This window comes from Chenopodium album, chromosome 25 (genome assembly GCF_948465745.1).
Source record: "Chenopodium album chromosome 25, dcCheAlbu1.1, whole genome shotgun sequence".
Classification (NCBI taxonomy): Eukaryota; Viridiplantae; Streptophyta; class Magnoliopsida; order Caryophyllales; family Amaranthaceae; genus Chenopodium; species Chenopodium album.
Window position 1 is genome coordinate 4488432 of NC_137858.1, and position 20209 is coordinate 4508640.

General features: G+C 36.0%; 3 protein-coding genes across 4 annotated transcripts; 2 read left to right on the forward strand and 1 right to left on the reverse strand.

The window, feature by feature from the left end:
• On the forward strand, positions 1–7003 carry LOC145614744 (ran-binding protein M homolog). Of its 2 annotated transcripts, none has more exons than XM_081669814.1 (10): positions 1–821; positions 2605–2751; positions 2972–3058; positions 3808–3853; positions 4185–4261; positions 4648–4810; positions 5222–5290; positions 5931–5984; positions 6147–6233; positions 6506–7003. In XM_081669814.1, exons 1-10 carry the CDS (start codon positions 475–477, stop codon positions 6785–6787), a joined length of 1359 nt encoding a protein of 452 aa, XP_081525940.1. In that variant the 5' UTR covers positions 1–474; the 3' UTR covers positions 6788–7003. The 2 variants fall into 2 exon arrangements, with proteins under 2 accessions (XP_081525940.1, XP_081525939.1); XM_081669813.1 differs by having other exon boundaries at positions 10–821; positions 5931–5990.
• A 2140-nt stretch (positions 7004–9143) lies between these two features.
• LOC145613090 (uncharacterized protein At4g06598-like) lies at positions 9144–10793 on the forward strand. Its single transcript, XM_081668147.1, has 4 exons — positions 9144–9808; positions 10019–10094; positions 10249–10375; positions 10501–10793. The coding sequence occupies exons 1-4, from the start codon at positions 9144–9146 to the stop codon at positions 10713–10715; spliced, it is 1083 nt and encodes a 360-aa protein (XP_081524273.1). The 3' UTR covers positions 10716–10793.
• Positions 10794–11435: 642 nt separating this feature from the next.
• LOC145614955 (actin-related protein 7-like) lies at positions 11436–15886 on the reverse strand. Its single transcript, XM_081670035.1, has 7 exons — positions 15747–15886; positions 14609–14824; positions 14007–14148; positions 13412–13656; positions 12909–13092; positions 12092–12159; positions 11436–11957 (listed from the first exon to the last, which is right to left on the reverse strand). The coding sequence occupies exons 1-7, from the start codon at positions 15822–15824 to the stop codon at positions 11805–11807; spliced, it is 1086 nt and encodes a 361-aa protein (XP_081526161.1). The 5' UTR covers positions 15825–15886; the 3' UTR covers positions 11436–11804.
• Between the last annotated feature and the right edge of the window lie 4323 nt (positions 15887–20209).

A 20209-nucleotide genomic window follows, 5' to 3' on the forward strand; every position in this document is an offset into this window, starting at 1 on the left:
AAATGAAAATAAAGAGAAATTTGAAGAATTAATGAAAAATTAGAGGTTAATAGAGTGATTAGAGATTTTAGGTTGTCTTCAACAAAAATATTAAGGTTTTTTCCAACAAAATAGTTGTTATAAATGGTTTTTTCTGACAAAATTTCCTTATTTTTATTAACAAAACAATCATATTGTCTCTAATGTTGGTGGTCCACGATAAATTAGTGCGAACTAGATCTATTTAAGAATTTAAAAACACGAGAAAAAATCTTTTAATTCACTTAAAAAATCAAGGGAAAAGTCTAAATTGTCCCCAATTGTTAAAAAAGAATCAGCGAACCCACCGGCCACCTCTTCTCTTTCTCCCTCCTCCACTTCCACACCATTCCCAATTTCTCGATCGATCAACCTAGGGTTCCAACTTTGATCAATTCCCAATTACTCACTTCAAATTCCAATCAAATGAACTAGGGTTTCTCAAATTGACTCAAAATGGTGGCAAATCAGCAAGAACAAATCAGCAATTACTTCCTTGAACAAGCGAAACTGAGCGCATCATCAAGCGAAGAACTCGACAATGAAAACGAATCAATTCCGACGGAATTGAACACCATTAACAGTTCCGGCGGATTTCTGGTGGTTTCGACTGATAAACTATCGGTTGAATATACAGGTGTTAATTTGCACGGCCATGATGTCGGTGTTATTCAAGCGAATCACCCTGCTCCGGTGAAACGATTGATGTATTACTTTGAAATGAAGGTGATTAATGCTGGTGCTAAAGGTCAGATTGCTATTGGTTTCACTACTGATAGCTTCAAGATGCGCCGACAACCTGGGTTTGTTTCTTGGATTCTTTTCTTTAATTTTCAATTGCAGTGGAATTTTGCAGAATTAGAATTTGATAATTGATTACTTAGTCGGATATGTTATTGTTAATTGTTGTGTTTGAAGGAATCTATCATGATCATTCTTAGAGGTTTTGTTTGCTTGTTAGGAATCTATTGTTGATTGTGGTAGACTGGTTTTTGACACAATTATATGAAACTAATTTTAGCATTGGGAACCGAAATTGGTTTGCGTATATACCAGTGACGAGCAGTTGCGTTAAGTGTGATAGAGTATGGACTCAATGGTCCATTTCTCGTGTATAATGTATTATACCTCCATATGGGAGATGCTCGCGGTGGTGGTATTCTGGATGAATGTGGTGTTTGTAATTTGCAAAGTTTTGGAGGAACATATTATGATCATATATTTAGTTTTGCTTACTGGCTGGGAATCTATTGTAGTTCTTTAGAGAAACTATTTGTAGGGTTGGGAAATGAAATTGATTTGCCTATGTTGATTGTGATGTGCAATTGTATTACTATTAAGCAGAATTTGTTTGTTAAATGTGATGGGGACGAGCCAGTGGTACTGTAATTAGGATCTTAACCTGATTGCTTGACATAATGTATAATATAAATTTGCGATGATCAAGATGCTTGTTAACCTAATAGTGGTACTGTCTTAGGATCTTCTCAACTTGTTAGTGGTACTGTAATTTGGATCAATTTAATCTGTTAGTGCTACTGTAATCAGGGTCTTCTTAATTTGTTTTGTTTTGTTTTGTTTTGTTGTGGGAAACTTTCAATAATGAACATTATGATTGGATAAGAAGGTTTGAAGAGAAAGGAAGGGAAGGGAATGTAAGGGATACATTTTTCCTTTTTTCAATAGGATAGATTTGGAAGCAAAAAATGGAAGGTCACTTTTACCCTCCCATCCCTCACTCTTCCCTCTTTTTTCCTTTCTTTCCCGTCTTTTCACTATTGTTATCCAAACTCAGTGCAAGAGACCTCAATAAGCTTTCATTATTTTCTTCTCTAAAGAGAAACTTGTGTAACGTATGAGTTTTGGATCCCCTCATGTTTTTATAGCATTTCCTGAATTATTAAATTTTATTTTCATTGTACACTAATCAGATTAGTATGATTTGAAGAGAATTTTTTTTTGTCTTGCTATTCCATCAATATCTCAAAAATGACGAATTTTGTATTCTTTTACCCAAAAATTCTTTATTGTGTACGAAAGTGTTCAAATTTGTTTTTGCTGATGAGGATTCTTAGAATATACAAACTTAAAGTTTTACGTACTATGAAATATTTTAGATTTGATAATTGTTGAAAATTAAGGATTTACATGCTTCTAGCATTTTGTTGCTCAACCTTTTTTTTGAAGTCACATTTGTAGCTGAACCTTATTTCTAAACTAAATCAAATCATTGTGATTTTCCTAAGCACTCACTTTCACAGCTATGTATGCTCATTACCTTTTGAAACATACCTTACAACACCACTTACTTCACTTCATATCTCACTAAATGCATATGATGTTTCGCTTGATGTGATTTTTTTTTTTTTTTTTTTTTTTTTTGGAAAGAGATAGTGGAATAATGATAAATTTGAATTTCTACAGGTTACTTGCATTTTTGCCTATTGAGTTTGACGGCAAGGCTTTACTTTGTATTCCCCAACCTCTCCCTCCCCCCCCCCCCCCCCCTTCTTTATCCCCTACTTGGTCATGAAAGAGTTGGTTTAGCAGTATCATATTTACTGTTTTCCTCACTTTTATTGACAGGTGGGAAGCAAACAGTTATGGTTATCATGGAGATGATGGATTGCTGTATCGTGGTCATGGAAAAGGAGAGACATTTGGCCCTAGCTTCACTACTGGTGATACGGTTGGTGGAGGGATCAATTATGCTTCTCAAGAAGTCTTTTTTACGTAAGACAGCTACTACTTTGTACAGCATTAGAATGAAAGTAGAAGTTCCATCTCAATGAAGTTTGCAAGTAGTTTTATTAATTGGAGTTGTAAGCAATTATTTTTTGCCTGTTTGTAAATGTATTTTTTGGTGTTAGTTCCTTACTTGTCATTGGTTTCAGCTTTTTTTTCCTTATTAAGTACCTGGTGCTAACAGATATTTACTATGTTGAATTTCCAGCAAAAATGGGATTGTTGTGGGAACGGTGTACAAAGATGTGAAGAGTCAACTGTTTCCTACGGTAGCTGTTCACAGCCAGCGTGAAGAGTATGTTTGCATCTCAACCTTTCATCTTCATTTATGAGTTTGGAATTAAATGATATGAATAGTAGATCTAGTCATAATTTTGATTTTGTCTTCTTTTATTTATTTAAATATTTATTTTATATGTGTGGGTGTTGGGGTGGGTGTGTTGGAAATGGGGCTTGGGACCTCTATCATGATGGTTTAAAAATTTGCTCCTCAATACAGAAACAGATTGGTTTTGTTACTGTAAGTTCAGAAATGGCCATTGGCTTCAGTGCCTGGTGATCTGAAATTTTGCTCTACCAAAATATGCTGAAGTTGTAGTTTTGTTTGTCTATGTTGTAATTGATCATGTGCTGGTATAGTGGAAGTGGACTTGTAGCTCTCTTCTATCATCGCTCTTGTGATATTTCAAAGCAGATATTCAATGCCTAACCTCTGTTGTCAAAGCATAGATATTCAATGTCTGTGACCTCTGTTGCACATGTTTTCTATTCCTTTTGTCCTGTCCTACATTTGTGTGTGTGTGTTTAATTTTTTTTACTTCCATGCAACCTTGCCTGTTATGTTCTCTTTGGACCAGCAAGTTAGCAGTTCATGCAAATTCGAAACTAGTGTATGACTATATATATGGATATTATGTTAAACCTATATTTTATGATATTTTTCTTTTTTGTGTGGGGGTGGGATAGGGTGGAGTTAGAAAACTGAACTTTGGAAGTTTCTGACTATGAAGTGCATGACTATATTAATTTTTTAAAACTGTGCAGGGTTACTGTGAACTTTGGGAAAGAACCTTTTCTCTTTGATATCAAGGCAAGTCTTCTCTGATGCTAATGTTTATAATATTTCTCTAATTGGATTCAGTTATCGTGCACATGCTTATTAGTTTCCCTTTAAATCTTATCAAAAGAATGTCTAGACTAGTAGACTGTACCAGAGATGGTTACTCAGTAATTTTGCTTTCTCACTTAACCTTTTCTAAAATTTTATTTTGTTAGGGAAAATAGATTGATTGCTATTTTTATTCTTATTTTTTTAATATAGTACTTCATATATGTAATATTTAGGACTTCTTGTTAGTGTTTCTACATATGATGCTTCTGTATGTTATAATTTTTTCACTCATTTGGATTCCATTCATTAGGCTTATGAAGCGCAGGAAAGGTTGAAGCAGCAAAGCATGATCGAAAAGATATCTCTGCCGCAGAATGTTAGTTATGGGTAAGTGATTGACTTTATTCAAGGAACTGTCATAAACAGAATCTTTGCTGAGCATGTTGTGTTTGGCTTTTGACTAGCTATAGCCTTTTTAAAATAAAAAATTCAAAAATTCTGTAATTGCTTGAATGATATGTGGCTTACTGCTTATAGCTGTTAACTGTCTTTGTGTCATGTTTTATGGCTTCTGCAAAGGTTAAGTGAGATAGATCAGTCCCGCCTTCGGACCTGTCTTGTAGACTGTTGTAATAGATTTGAAGTAATCAGCTTAAATCTTCTATTTCTCTCATTATGTTTACCATGGCATTAAATGAATATTATGCTTTGTGTATCATGATATGTTTGTTCAATGTTAGATCTTTGTCTAATGTGTGGTTATGGAATACCAGAATTGTCCGCTCGTACTTACTACACTATGGCTATGAAGACACACTTAATGTGTTTGACATGGCCACTAGTAATTCAGTTCCACCCATCAGTTTATCTCAACAAAATGGATTTATTGAGCAAGACGACATGTATGCACTCAACCAGAGAAAGACTCTTCGCCAGGTATCATTTCAACAAATCTGTCTATTTTGATTAGCCTTCTGAGCACATTCTAAATTATGTGCTCAGTTCAACCTTTTGTATCTCTAGACAGAATGCCTATGAGTATGCATCCATTAATTCCTTATACTATTAGTAATAATGCTACTAGTATACTTGCTATACCTCGAATCTAGAATGCTTTAGCTTTGACAGAATCCACATTTATACAAATATATTACGGAGTACTATATTCAAAAACAAAAATACTGTACATTTCTTTTTTTCTTGCTTAATCTGTTGAGAAGTGGGATTTTTTTACTAGAAGAATTACCTTGTTTGGTTGTTTTATAATTGTCATTCTTTCTTAGAGTCTAATTTGTTGCCAGATGCTCTTTAAGTCTTGGTATTGACATGTTCATCTTGGTTATGAAGTTGATCAGAACAGGGAAGATTGATGCTGCATTTGATAAACTTCGTGACTGGTATCCTCAGACTATCCTGGTGAGTTGTTTGAGTTTCATAGTTTATCATTATAATCCTGTTGTGTTTTAATTCTATATTGTAGTCTTGTAAGTTTACTCTTCTCTACTCCCCTCCTTCCAGAAAATAATGTACCCATTATGCATCTTCATGTTTGTTTGTTTGTTTTTTTTTTTCTTTTCTTTTTTTTTTTTCTGCTCTTCAATATCCTTAAGAGGAAAGACGTGTATCTTCCTCCCTCGGTTTTAATTTAACAGTTGTACTTCACTTTTTTTTATAACCAAGGAAGTGTAAAGTAAGAGAGAAATGGGTAAAGTTGAATCATGAAGGAAAGCAATAACGAAAAAAATAAGTCATGGACCCAAAAGTGTGATGACATTGATATGTATATTTAGGGTAAGGAAATGTTTTTCAAGAAAAAAAAAAGGGGGGGGGGGGGGGGAATGAATAAAATATGTGGGTCACATCACATGTCATAAATTGGAAAAGGCAATGTGTAACCATTTTTTTGAAACAGCCAAATTAGGAAAGTATAACCATGATTTCGAAACTGTAGTACTTGGCTGTTTGCAAATCCTTTGCATGCACAGAACTTCCTGTTGCTCTGTTTGAATACGTATCAGATTCTAATTGGTTTCTGGTCAATATTTTCCTATTGCAGGATGACAACTCTCCCATTTGTTTTCTGCTTCATTCTCAAAAGTTCATAGAATTGGTCCGGGTATGTCTTCTCTTCTGTTTATTTATTATGCTCGTAGCTGTTTGCAGGAAATCATCTTGCATCCCCCCCCCCCCCCCCCCCTACCGACCTGTCCTGAATAGTTAAAAATGCTTTCTGTCAATGCATTCTTATGTGATGTCCAACTTTGCAATGTAGGTTGGGAAGCTGGAAGATGCTATCAAATACGGAAGGGTAGAGCTGGCCAAATTTTTTGGTCAAGAAGAATATAAGGAACTTGTTCGGGTAACTCTCTATGCCTAGCCTTTTGGAATACAGAATATAATGGAGTCATGTAGTAATTGCATGCTTATTAGTTATTACTTTCCTGCACTAATAAATTTCCACTTACCTACCTCATGAGAGGCTGAGAAATCATGGGTCATTTTGGACAAATCTGTTGTATACTTCTGTCTTCTTTTAAGTTTAAGACTCAGAAGAGTCTTACGTCAGCTATTATACTTCTGTTGTTTTGATTTTTGAATTTCTGAGATTCTTATATCTTCAATTTTCTTTAGGAATGTGTTGCCCTGTTGGCCTACGAAGAACCCTTGAATTCCCCAGTCGGGCATCTTCTCAAAGAATCACAACGTGAAGTTGTTGCTGACGCAGTGAATGCCATGATCTTGTCAACTAATCCTGGCCTGAAAGATTCATTGAGTTGCTTGCATTCACAGCTTGAAAAGTTGCTAAGGCAGCTATCTGCTTGCTGCTTGGAAAGACGATCTTTAAATGGAGATCAAGGTGAAGCTTTCCATCTGCATCGGGTGTTAACCAGCAGTAAAATGGACAAGCATTAGATTTAGGAGTAAATGATCGTTGTTTATAGTCTCAAAATCCTGATGCCGATTCACTGATGGCTGCTACAAGTGGGAATTTGGAATTGGCATTTGGGAGAGCAGTGGACTTGTGATAGTCTTAGCCTTGGCTAGGGAAACAATCCTACACTTGTTCCACTTAGCTGCTACTTTGTAAAGTTGTTACCATAATATTGATCTGATTTTTTTCATTGGTTATCGATATACATCTTGTTGAATTTCACAATCAAATGTAGAAGGCAAATGTGCAATGAAGGAATAATATTTTCTTTTGATGATACGACTCTTAGGAATTTATATGTTATCAGAGTCATTTCTGTAAATCATCAAAATTTCATCTCCAGAATTACCGTATTTCATAGTGATTTCTGTAAATCATCCAAGTTTTATTTTTAAGACAAAATGAAAAGAAGTATGGTAAAAGAATATTAATCACATCTTATACATGTGTATCTAACAATTATACTCCCCTATACCTTACGTTTATCATTGCATTAATGTGAATAAGAGTTAAACCAACTATGCTAATAGACATTCACTATTACGTAATATCTTTTGTACTCCAAGTTGTGTACATTTTATGTAATTTTGATGTGAACTTTTTGTTATTTTGATTTACACAAATTTTATATATGTTATTTTTAAAATAATTATACTTCGTATGTTATTCCATTTGGGCATGTTATAATATATCGGAGTACTTCAGGATTACCTAATACTAATCGTAAGATTATAGACCAAAGTGTATTTTAAGATTCATTTATGTATTTTTGCTCATAAGAGAGTGACACGGAACAATGTTGTAAACAAAGTTTGATTTTTACAACTTTGATATTAATATATTATCCTCACATTTTAACGGTTTTACCAATAAAGTTAGTTAACAACCGTCATTGAAGATAAAGACAATAGGCAATGGCTATTCTGTAGCTTAATTATACACCTCAAATCTATGTAAACCTTAGAATGCACTCAACAAAATATGAGGGAAATCTATAAAACGAAAATGGTGGATCACATTAACAGCTTTTAGCTTTCATTGCGGGGAAAGCGCCCCTTTCTTGCTTTCTCATTAACCAAAACTCTTCTGAATTTTTTTCCTTGTTTTTTCATTTTCCTATAATTTTGCTTATGGCAATATAGGGAAGTCACGGCGATGTGCAAGAAGAGATCATCTGCCGCCTGAACCACCGTGACATCCCACCTTTCTGCTTTCTGGTACATCTCTTTGTTAAACGATGTGGTTTCCCGTCCTTAATGTTCTTCTCATTTGCATTTTACGCGGTCTTTAATAATGTTTAAAATTTTCATGTACTTGTATTATTTTAGTGCTCAAGCTTAACTAGACCTCTTTTGTTATATTATCTTGTATGAACTCGAATTTCTTTCAAATACATTATAAATTAAACATGCATGAATGCATGATGCATGTAAAAAGGTAATGTAAAATTATTACATATCAGTTGATGCAACAGATGAACAGAAGATGATGTCTAAAGGCCAAGAATGTACGCGAACCCAATACAAGGGGAAATTTATCATTAAGAAAGCGTCAGAATTTTGGAAATTATTAGCTAAGATAGAAGTATTAGATTTGCTGCATATTTCTGAATATGGAATATTTCTATCAAATTGGGACTTGAGTTTGCAACGAGGCCAACAGGCATTCTGGGTAGTTTTCCTTTTAATTAAATTGCCGTATTTGGCTGTGTGCTGTTTTTTGTGTTCATGACATCGCCATTCTAGATATATTCTGTTGTAGTGATAAAACTGATAGATTATAAAACATATTCCTGGGCCTCAACCATCAGCTTAAGCTTTTGGTTGAGTTGGTCCTCTAACATGGTATCAAGAGCCAGCGTGACACAAAGGTCACGGGTTCGAATCTCATCCGCCCCTCCTTCGAAGTGGAATTTATTCGCACCAGCCCAAAGGGTCTTTCATGTGAGGGGGAGTGATAGATTATAAAACATATTCCTGGGCCTCAACCATCAGCTTAAGTATTAAAAGACAAAGGAGTTTTCATCTGCTAAAACATGTTTTTTGATGCAAGACTTGATTCTTCATTGCAGTTACTAACCAAGATATGTCTATAGTGAAGACACGTACGTAGGGTGCTCTCGAGGTAGGCAAGCACCCATAGTTGATAGTTCCTTACACCTAATCAATCTTGTAAGATTCTTCAGAATTCCGATTCCTCTGAGAATCTGTAAGGTAATATCATTATTCAAAATTTTCATTTTAGATGAATATGTTTGAATGTGCATATTAAATTTAGTGAAGTTTGGATTTGGTTGTTTGGATTTATAAATCACATGATCTCTTCTCAGGAGAAAAAATGCTTGCTGAATGTATGGCAAACACCCCAGAAGGGTTCTCAGACATCCAAAGCGGCCCGTGCAGGGGTCCAATGGCTCTTCCTCCGAAAGGCCCTTCTCAAGCTCAATACTGTGGTCTAATACCCACTGACAAACAGGTCAATGAGCCAAAATCTTGTTCCACTGATGTTTTATCTGAGGAGCCACCACCTTGGCTTGAGGATCTCCTTAATGAGCCAGAGAGTCCAATTAATAGAACTCATCGACGTTCTGCAAGTGACTCTTCTGCATACTTTGCTGTAGATAACAGCGCGGATGAGTTATGGTTAAGGAACGTTATTGGGGCACTTTCTTGTAGTAACCAAATGACCCAAAATTTCATTGGGATTCCTCAAGCTTTATTTAACACCGAGAAGTCAAATTCTGCGACTGCAAGTAGTAAGCAACAGCAAGATAAGTTGGGGAAATTACCCTCAACTTCTACTCATCCATCATTACCAAATGGCCTTATTAATGCTAAGGAAGATGCTGATTGTCAGGCCTTAGGTATGTCTTGTTCACCTGAACCAGATATAATAAATTCCGTAGGGAGTAAACCAGAAACGGAGAATTCTTCTGGTGGAGGAAGCGACTGCTCTCACTTGAAGCCACCTGCTGCATTGAATACTGATGCAAAACGAAAACAGTAAGACTTAGTTCCTTCATCATATCAGTAGTAATTGATTCTCTACTGAAGGATCGCCTAAGTAAGCATGCACACTTTTATAAAACATTTTGATAAGATGAAATAAAATAAACAATTGAATGCCTGAATTCATGCAATACTTTCAAATAGATGTTATGAGTTGCTTGGAAAACATTCGATCAAGTTCTCAAATTTGCAAAAATGATGTAGGCATAATGCTCGAAGGTCACGTGTAAGGAAGCTTCAATATATTGCAGAATTGGAGAGAAATGCCCAAGTTTTGCAGGTACTCTTTTCTTTTCCCTGCACATTTCCCCTGTCTGACATAACTAATGAAGTACAGTAACGAGTACCTAAGTCTGAGTAACATACTATTAGAATAGAGCATTGTACAAGATTTCATAAAACACCTCATGCATAGTATACATCTACTGATGCAGGCAGCAGGAGCTGAAGTATCAGCGCAGCTAGAATTCCTCGACCAGCAAAATCTTATACTTGGTATGGAGAATATAGCACTAAAACAACGGTTAGAGAGTTTATCACAGGAGCATTACATAAAATCAAGTGAGTAATATGTCACCGATTTGTATAGCCAGATCACTTTCATCTGCTTTGTTCTAACTTGATTTATATGATTTTCTGCAACAATGGAATAACAATATGCTTAAACATACAAAATCATGTTTCAGTGGAACAGGAAATCTTAGACAAAGAACTTGCTAGGCTTCAGTACTTGTACCAGTTCCAGCGAAATTTGAGCCATAATCAGCAACGGCCACGACAGAAGCAGAATCCTGCAGTTCATCGTCGTGGCAAGAGTTATAATGACGTTGATTCTCAGCTTTCCAAGCTCAGTTTACACCCTCCAAAAACTGTTGCTCCCAGCAACGCGGCCCTTGAGTAAATACTCTAGACCCTGATCTTTTTCTGTATGTATAGCTCCTGTGGTTCTACAAGCTTAAGTTAATTAGTTTTAGGTATAGCCTGTGGTCATTTACCTGTATAAATCATTGAAGATCTCCTGCAGACCTAATTTACAGTAGTTCGGATTCTAAGGGAAGGAGATCATACTCGAGTTAAGTGCTATTATATGTTTACTTGTGTAATTATTCTCCTATTACATTGTATTATTTGAAGGGATGATTTATTATGTAACTATTGTATAAAGTACGTTTGCTGTGTGCTTGGCTTCATTTTTAAGCTGAGAATAATTGTCTAGTCACAATACATGTCATTTCAACAGCTTGTAGCGAAAACTTGCATTCAAATGTGCTATTAGCTGAAGGTTAAGTATCGATAAATCCACAAATTTCTTCCCAATCTCATTAATCGGACAAGGAAACCAATCTCTTGCACATAAATTTTGGCATCAAATTAGATGTTGCATCCTACAAACCTAGCTCGCAAAATTATTTTCTACATGTTTGGCCTAAATTTATATGACCTTGAACAGAGTAACACCACTAAATTTTAATCATTTTGATTTAAGAGTTTATAATGACCTTGCCATACGACGCATGTAGTAAATTTAAGTGGTATAAGTGATCCTCCACTATACAACTTGAACGTTCCATTTCGCTAGAATGCTAATGGATATTTGGCCTTAAAATCGAAGGCCAATGTATGAGAAGGAAAAATATGTTAATCACCTTATATATCAAGGGATGATTCATCATAGGAAAATAAACAATCTACATAGCTCACAGAACTTCAAGTTGCCGGAGATTAATAGTTAATAAGGTACATAATCGAGTGTTCTGATAACACTATAATTCAGTCCTTACCAAGCATCTTCCTAGTTGCAGCAAAGTTCAGCAGCTACGTGCCTATGTTAAACCCATCGCAGTGAGTTGATTAAAGAATTCACTAGCATCGGTTTCCCTCTCACAATTGTTTCCCTAAGTAGAGTCCAGAGACATGCCATTGTCTCCAATCACTTTTTCTCTATTGCCGTTGTTAGTGTTAGTAAACATCCATCAGGAGCAAGCATCTATCAGAAACATTTTCTGTGAACAACAGCAGGTCCATGTTCATCATAATCTGCCTTGGTTACATGTTGATTCTGAGGGAAGACAACTTTGGCAAGTATTGCGCCACCTACCCATGCTGAGTATTGGGCCAAATTCTCTGGCATGTATTCTGGAGGCTGCATTTGGATGAAGAATTCAAAACAATAAGCAACGTTAAATAAAGGTACCCCAATGGAGAAAATCGTCAATAATACAAGACATACGGTATATGCCAAGTACACAGATTCAAAATGCAAAAGGAATGGATTACCTTCACCACCGAAGGATGAATAGCTGATGTGCTCATATTAGCTTCTTTCTGGAACCTACTCTCAAAACCTGCAATAACAGGGATGGAAAATCGGATCAGCAGAAGCAATAACAGATCCTGGACATTTCTATTAGCTTTCCTAGGACATCTAAAGTCCATTAAAGGGGCTCCCAGATAGAATTTTATAAGATGTGAAACACCAAGTGCCTAGTTCTAGCAGTATATGCAGATCCATATTTTTGGAAGGAATTTTAACACTACCATGATACAGTTCTCAATAATCACAACAACAAACAAAAATATGTACGAGTGGTTTATAAAAGACCTACTTCCTGTGTCCCAAAATTGTTGCTATGGATTACTTTCTTGGGCATTCCAAATTTTAATAGACAGGAAAAACAGAAGAAGAGAATTTTGGGGGGAAATTGATATGTGGTTGTATTATCAATGCAATTAAAACACCACTAAATAGAATTACAACACCATATCTCCCCCCTTTACTCGCAAAGTACAGGATAGAACAAAGGCAAAATAAAGTTCTTAATTCACTGGTTATCTATTCTTCCTTATGCCCCACAATTTATAGTTGCTACATACCTTCTTTGGCAAGATTTTATACTTTTAATTGAAGGTGTACACATCTATAGACATACTCAACTTTAAATCATACACAGCAACATATTCTAATTTTCTTAACTAAAACACAATAATGAGGCCTTGCCACAATTTTTGATAAGAAATGGCATAAGTTGCTGCATCAGCTTGCTTTTAAAGCAAAGATATATACTATGAAGAGTTAAGGCAAGTGGTAATTTACCTGTCATAGAGGATGCGGCACCACATAGCACAGTGCTCTCCAGCAACTGGCGATGATTCTCTGATGATACAGTAGATATACAACGAACAAGTTGCTCAACAATGCCATGTGCCTCTAAACCCAATATAGAAGGCTGGAAGAGAGCTTCACCCACAGCATATCTTTCTTTTCCAATTTTGATTACCTATAGGATATTCAATCGATTTACACTAACAATCCCAGAACAGATGTATTTTGAATGCAAGTTGAAACTCATTCTGATCATATTCTAGGATATCTAAATTTCAAGTCATATCATCATATCTTGAGAATGGACACCACACTTTTATAAAAGTTGTCCAACAAAAATGAAATTTGAAGAAATAATATGAAACAACAATGTAAATCTAAACCAAGTAAAGCATAGCAGGGTAAACCCAACAGCACCTTTTTAGAGTGGAATCAAGCATTAAAAAGATTCTAGTAGTCCAAAAGGATCACAAACAAAATGAACAGATACAAACCTGGCCATCAGGCAGAATATGCTGTTCATTGGGGCATGATTGCTGGATTTTTTCATAGGCAAGTTCATCTTCAGCACAGCTTGCATATTGCTCTTTAAGTTTTTCTACATCTTGAATTCGGAGATTCACCAGTGGATTAGACTTCCCAAGTTCCTCAGCAAGCAGCTTGGTTAAATCAGCACCCCCAATTTCAAATCTTCTTGAGGCAATATGATGAACCGCTCCTTCAATAACAGGAGCAATATCTGCCAATCATGCAAAACCAAATTTTCCATCAGCTAAGTCTAGTTCTTTAGGAATCTGGAATAATCCAATGCATCAAGCTACTGCTTACAACAATATATGCATGTACATGTACACACACTCGAGAACATATATAGATGCAGACACATGCCCATACAGACATACCAGGAAATTATAAACATAAAGGCACACATACATGCATAATATTGTCAGTGTGAATCAGCAAAGAGACTAAAGTCCAATTATTTATGAGCAACGTAGTAAAGTACCCCACAACTCAAGATTGATGAATGGAATTAAGAGTAAAAAGTAAAGAGCTTTGCTACCAATAAAAAAGAGCACTTGAGCGCACCTATCTTGCCATGACCGATATCAACAGTGCAACCAGAAATACGCCCAGCTGCATAGAGCGACAATACAGCTTGCTCAGTAGCATAAAATCCTGACACGTTGAATTTTTCAAACATCAGTTGGACCAATCGTTCTCTTACAGCCTGTAATCAACAGACATTAGCTGTGGGAAGTAAGAATATATATAAACACAGGCAATAGTCATATTGAATGAGCTCTTTTTGAGTTACGTTACAAAAACAAGCAATAAATTGATTAGAAAGGTTAAAACAAGGGATTCTTCTATCAATGAGCTATGCACACTAAGGGAAGTCACTGACTCAATCCCATCCCAAGTCTCAAAAGGTGATCAAATTTCACCTTTTTTTCCAGCAAATTCAGAGAATTAACATATGGGAAATAGCAGCATAGTCAAAGAATTATAATGTACTTCGTATGTAGTAGCAGATACATTGCCAGTACATGTTGGTCTCAATCTTTCAAACAGTTTGAGAATATTGAAATTTCATAAATTTGGAAAAGTCGCATGGTAAGAAGGAAGAGTTCATATTCCACCTATAAGAAACATTAGACATTATATAGTACAAATAGATTTGCAATAACCTTGGGAGTTAACAGCGGGTCAGCAAATAATATATGGCCTTCATTGCCAATTTCCCATCCAAGGCTTGAATACACAAGATGGTGCAATAAATCTTCCATGGCATCCCAATCACCGACAAAACCACGAACAATAGGATCAACAGTGATGTCCTCGGCCAAAGCCAAACCATTTAACGATTCCTCTTCTGGCACACATTTCATTTGTGTAGGAATGATCTGAAACACAACATAGAAATTAGAATGAGATATTAATGACACCAATGTTAGATAGATTGAGATTACATACTCCAGACTTTCATAAACCTATTGTTTGCTTCTTATTCACTTAATTTAAATCTCATAATGTGAATGCCGACTAGTTTAGTTGGTTAAAGTCATGGGGTGGTACTTACGACGATCAAATACGGTCAACATCAATGTCATTACTCATTAGTGACACCCTAATTCCCTATACTTCCATTCAAATTTCTCACTCCGATGATTTAAAGAAACCCTCAAATTACATACTACAGATTTTCATAAACCTATTGTTTGCTTCTTATTCACTTAATTTAAATCTCATAATGTGAATGCCGGCTAGTTTAGTTGGTTAAAGTCATGGGGTAATACTTAAGACAATCAAATACTGTCAATATCAATGTCATTACTCATTAGAGACACCCTAATTCCCAATACTTCCATTCAAATTTCTCACTCCGATAATGTAAAGATACCCTCAAATTAAAAGAAAAAACTACAAAATTTACACATTCAAAACCCTTCTTCAGAACCCAGAAGCTTACATACTATAGTAACAAGCTCGAATTAACAATTAATGGAGTAAATTCCTAAGAGCTAAAATGGGAATTTGGTCCTTCAAATTAAGTAAAGAACACAACTTTCAATTCAATCCCAAATCTTGATTAAAAATAGTGGGCCTCTACAAAAAAAATGACATAATTTTAAGCCAATGTAGAGGGAATTAAGATGGCCCACAGTGATAAATCGCAAATTTGTCAGTATCCCATAAAAATAGTTTAAATTTGTATGATTTAGCTTCAACCCCATAAAATTTAGAGTGAATTTTTAACATCAAAAGTTTAAGTTTTTGGTGGGGAATAGGAAATTCCGATTAGAAAATGAACAATGAAAAACTTACGACAGGAGGAGGTTGATCGGGAATGGCGAAGCCAGCTTTGAGGAGCTTGGATCCAGCATCAACCACCACTGCTTCCATTCTTTCTCACTTACTTTCTGCTTCTCTCTCCGACTGCCCTCTCAATCGTATCACCCAATTATATTTCGATTTTAGTTACCGAGTATTTAGTCAATGTCTAATGGTAATGACCTATATATTAAAAGGCGTTCCTAATCGTATCACCCCTCTCTTCCACCAAGAGCATGCCACATCACCCAAAAATAAATAAGAAGTCATACCAACTTTGCTATCTAATAATATGGTTAACTTATTCTTCTTAATATATTTAATGTAGACCATGAGAGTATTTTTATTTGTACTTTTACATGTCAAAATTTTTTTAGACTAAATCTAAAATAAAAATATATAACACTATTATGTACATACAAAATATTAAAAGTAAAGTTTATCTACATAAAATATAATATATGAAAACTATAATATATTAATTTTTAATGTATCGATCCGGGGCATCGCCCGGGCTAAACACTAGTTTAATATTAAGAGAGGAACAAAAGGGGGGGAAAAGTAGTAAAATGTGACATGTACATAACGATAATTTTGTGATTTGAAATTATGATCAAATTGTATAAATAAAGTGTTAGTTCAACCTCAAATTATAGAGGTTTGAGGTTCGAATCATGAGGGTGTCTGGGAGAGGGGATTTTCTTATTCTTTTCTCTGCTTCCAAGTGTCTGGCCCGCAAATCTTGGACTAAAAAGTCATAAATATGCCTTACTATTTTTTTGACCCATAATAAAAATTACCGAAAAGCTTACCATAGACCCTAATACACCCCGGGAGAACATTTGGGTGGGTAAAACCAACCCATTTGCCTTTAAGCATCTAATTTACCCGTTTACAACTTGCACCGATTTCATAAAATCAAGCCTACACCACGAACATTTATGACAACATATAATGGTCATATATGGTTCCAAACGTCATTATATGACCTCGAGATGTATCCCCTACCATCACAAGACTTTCTGACACCAGGTCCCGAAACCTCCAAAATTGCTCAAAAAACGTGGATAATAACCTTCAATTTTGACAATTTTTTACTTTTTTTTTCCCAAAAATAAAAATTGTCGAGAAGATTACCATAGACTCTAATACCCTCCGTGAGTCCAATTGGATATGTGGAACCATCCAATTTGTCTTTAAGCATCCAATTTACCCATTTACAACTTGCACCGATTTCATAAAATCAAGCCTACACCACGAACATTTAAGACAACAAATAATGGTCATATATGGTTCCAAACATCAGTATATGACCTCGAGATGTATCCCCTACCATCTCAAGACTTTCCGACACCGGGTCCCAAAACATCCAAAATTACTTAAAAAACGTGGATAATAGCCTTCAATTTTGACAATTTTTTACTTATTTTTGGCCTAGAAATAAAAAATTTCCGAGATGATTACCATGGACCCTAATACCCTCCAGGAGTCCAATTGGGTATGTGGAACCATCCAAATTGCCTTTAAGCATCCAATTTACCCGTCTACAACTTGCATCGATTTCATAAAATCAAGCCTACACCACGAACATTTATGACAACATATAATGGTCATATATGGTTCCAAACGTCATTATATGACATCGAGATGTATCCCCTACCATCTTAAGACTTTCCGACACTGGGTCCCGAAACCTCCAAATTTGCTCAAAAAACATGGATAATAGCCTTCAATTTTGACAATTTTTTACTTTTTATTTGCCTAAAAATAAAAATTGTCGAGAAAATTACCATAGACTCTAATACCCTCCGTGAGTCCAATTGGGTATGTGGAACCATCCAATTTGCCTTTAAGCATCCAATTTATCCGTTTACAACTTGGACCGATTTCATAAAATCAAGCCTACACCACGAACATTTAAGACAACAAATTATGGTCATATATGGTTCCAAACGTCAGTATATGACCTCGAGACGTATCCCCTACCATCTCAAAACTTTCCGACACCGGATCCCGAAACCTCCAAAATTGCTCAAAAAAGTGAATAATAGTCTTCAATTTTGACAGTTTTTTACTTTTTTTTTCCCCGGAAATAAAAATTGTCGAGAAGATTACCATAGACCCTAATACCCTCCGGGAGTCTAATTGGGTATGTGGAACCATCCAATTTGCCTTTAAGCATCCAATTTACCCGTTTACAACTTGCACCGATTTCATAAAATCAAGCCTACACCACGAATATTTAAGACAACATATAATGGTCATATATGGTTCCAAACGTCAGTATATGACCTCGAAATATATCCCATACCATCTCAAGACTTTCCGACACCGGGTCCCGAAACCTCCAAAATTGTTCAAAAAACGTTGATAATAGCCTTCAACTTCGACAATTTTTTACTTATTTTTTGGCCCGGAAAAAAAAATTGCCCAAATAATTACCATGGACCCTAATACCCTCCACTCCTCCAGGATTCCAATTGGGTATGTGGAACCATCCAAATTGCCTTTAAGCATCCAATTTACCCGTTTACAACTTGCATCGATTTCATAAAATCAAGCCTACACCATGAACATTTATGAAAACATATAATGGTCATATATGGTTCTAAACGTCATTATATGCATCGAGATGTATCCTCTACCATCTCAAGACTTTCCGACACTGGGTCCCGAAACCACCAAAATTGCTCAAAAAACGTGGATAATAGTCTTCAATTTTGAAAGTTTTTTTTACTTTTTTTGGCCCGAAAATAAAAATTGTCGAGATGATTACCATGGACCCTAATACCCTCCGGGAATCCAATTGGGTGGGTGGAACCATCTAATTTGCCTTTAAGCATCCAATTTACCCGTTTGCAACTTGCACCGATTTCATAAAATCAAGCCTACACCACGAACATTTATGACAACATATAATGGTCATATATGGTTCCAAAAGTCATTATATGACCTCGAGATGTATCCCCTACCATCTCAAGACTTTCCGACACCGGATCCCGAAACCTCCAAAATTGCTCAAAAAACGTAGATAATAGCCTTCAATTTTGACAATTTTTTACTTTTTTTTTGCATGGAAATAAAAATTGTCGAGAAGATTACCACATTCCCTAATATTCTCCGGGAGTCCAATTGGGTATGTGGAACCATCCAATTTGCTTTTAAGCATAATCCAATTTACCCGTTTACAACTTGCACCGATTTCATAAAATCAAGCCTACACCGCCAACATTTATGACAACATATAATGGTCATATATGGTTCCAAACATCATTATATGACATGGAGATGTATCCCCTACCATCTCAAGACTTTCCGACACCAAGTCCTGAAACCTCCAAAATTGCTCAAAAAACGTGGATATAATAGCTAGGGATGTCAATGGGGCGGGGCGGGGCGGATGTTGGCCTTCCCATCCCCATCCCCGCGGCGGGTCTAATTTTCATCCCCATCCCCGCCCCACCGGGTACAACTCCAAAACCATCCCCGCCTCACCCCCCACTTGGATATCCATCCCCACCCAAGATCCACCTAATCTCCGTATCTCAAATACACAATTCTACATAATTAATATGAATTATAAGATACACGTTCTACGCACATTTTTGTGTTATAATATAAGTGTCGTACAAAGTATTATAATTAATATTGTATTTTACGTAATTATTTTATAAATACTACAAAAGTATGTAATTTTACTTTAAAAGATATATAGATGTGGCCCATGTGGGTATGAGGTGGGGATGGGGCGGGTACGAAGTGGGGCGGGTGGGGCGGGGCGGGGATGAGGTGGGTATAACTTAAAATCCACCCTCGCCCCATCACCCATGGCGGGTATGGTTTTAATCCCCATCCCCGCCCCACCACCCGCCAAACCGAGTGGGGCGGGGATGGGGCGGGTCTCCTACTTGACCCGCCCCACTGACATCCCTAATAATAGCCTTCAATTTTGACAATTTTTTACTTTTTTTTTGCCCAAAAATAAAAATTGTCGAGAAAATTACCATGGACCCTAATACCCTCCGGTAGTCCAATTGGATGGGTGGAACTATCCAATTTGCCTTTAAGCATCCAATTTACTCGTTTATAACTTGCCACCACTCCTAAGGCAACCATCCCTCTTCTGCAAATGATGCATCACACATCGATTTTTATCTTACCTTTATGTGGTGCAAGCCATCTCTTAGGGTTTGTTTGTTACTTGAGTTGCACAACTCTTTAAACGCACTTCTCATTAAGTATAGACCTTCAACGTGTCTAGCCACCCTCCCTAGGATCATCGCATTTGGTGTTTACTTATTGTCAAAAACATTTTTATTTCCTTTGTGCCATATGCACCAGACAAGATAAGCGTTTCACTTTATCTTCACATTGAAATTTACAAAACCTATAAAGTAATTAAATTATTTAAATTCATGAGAAATTTAAAATTTCATTGGCATAATACTCGTATTAGG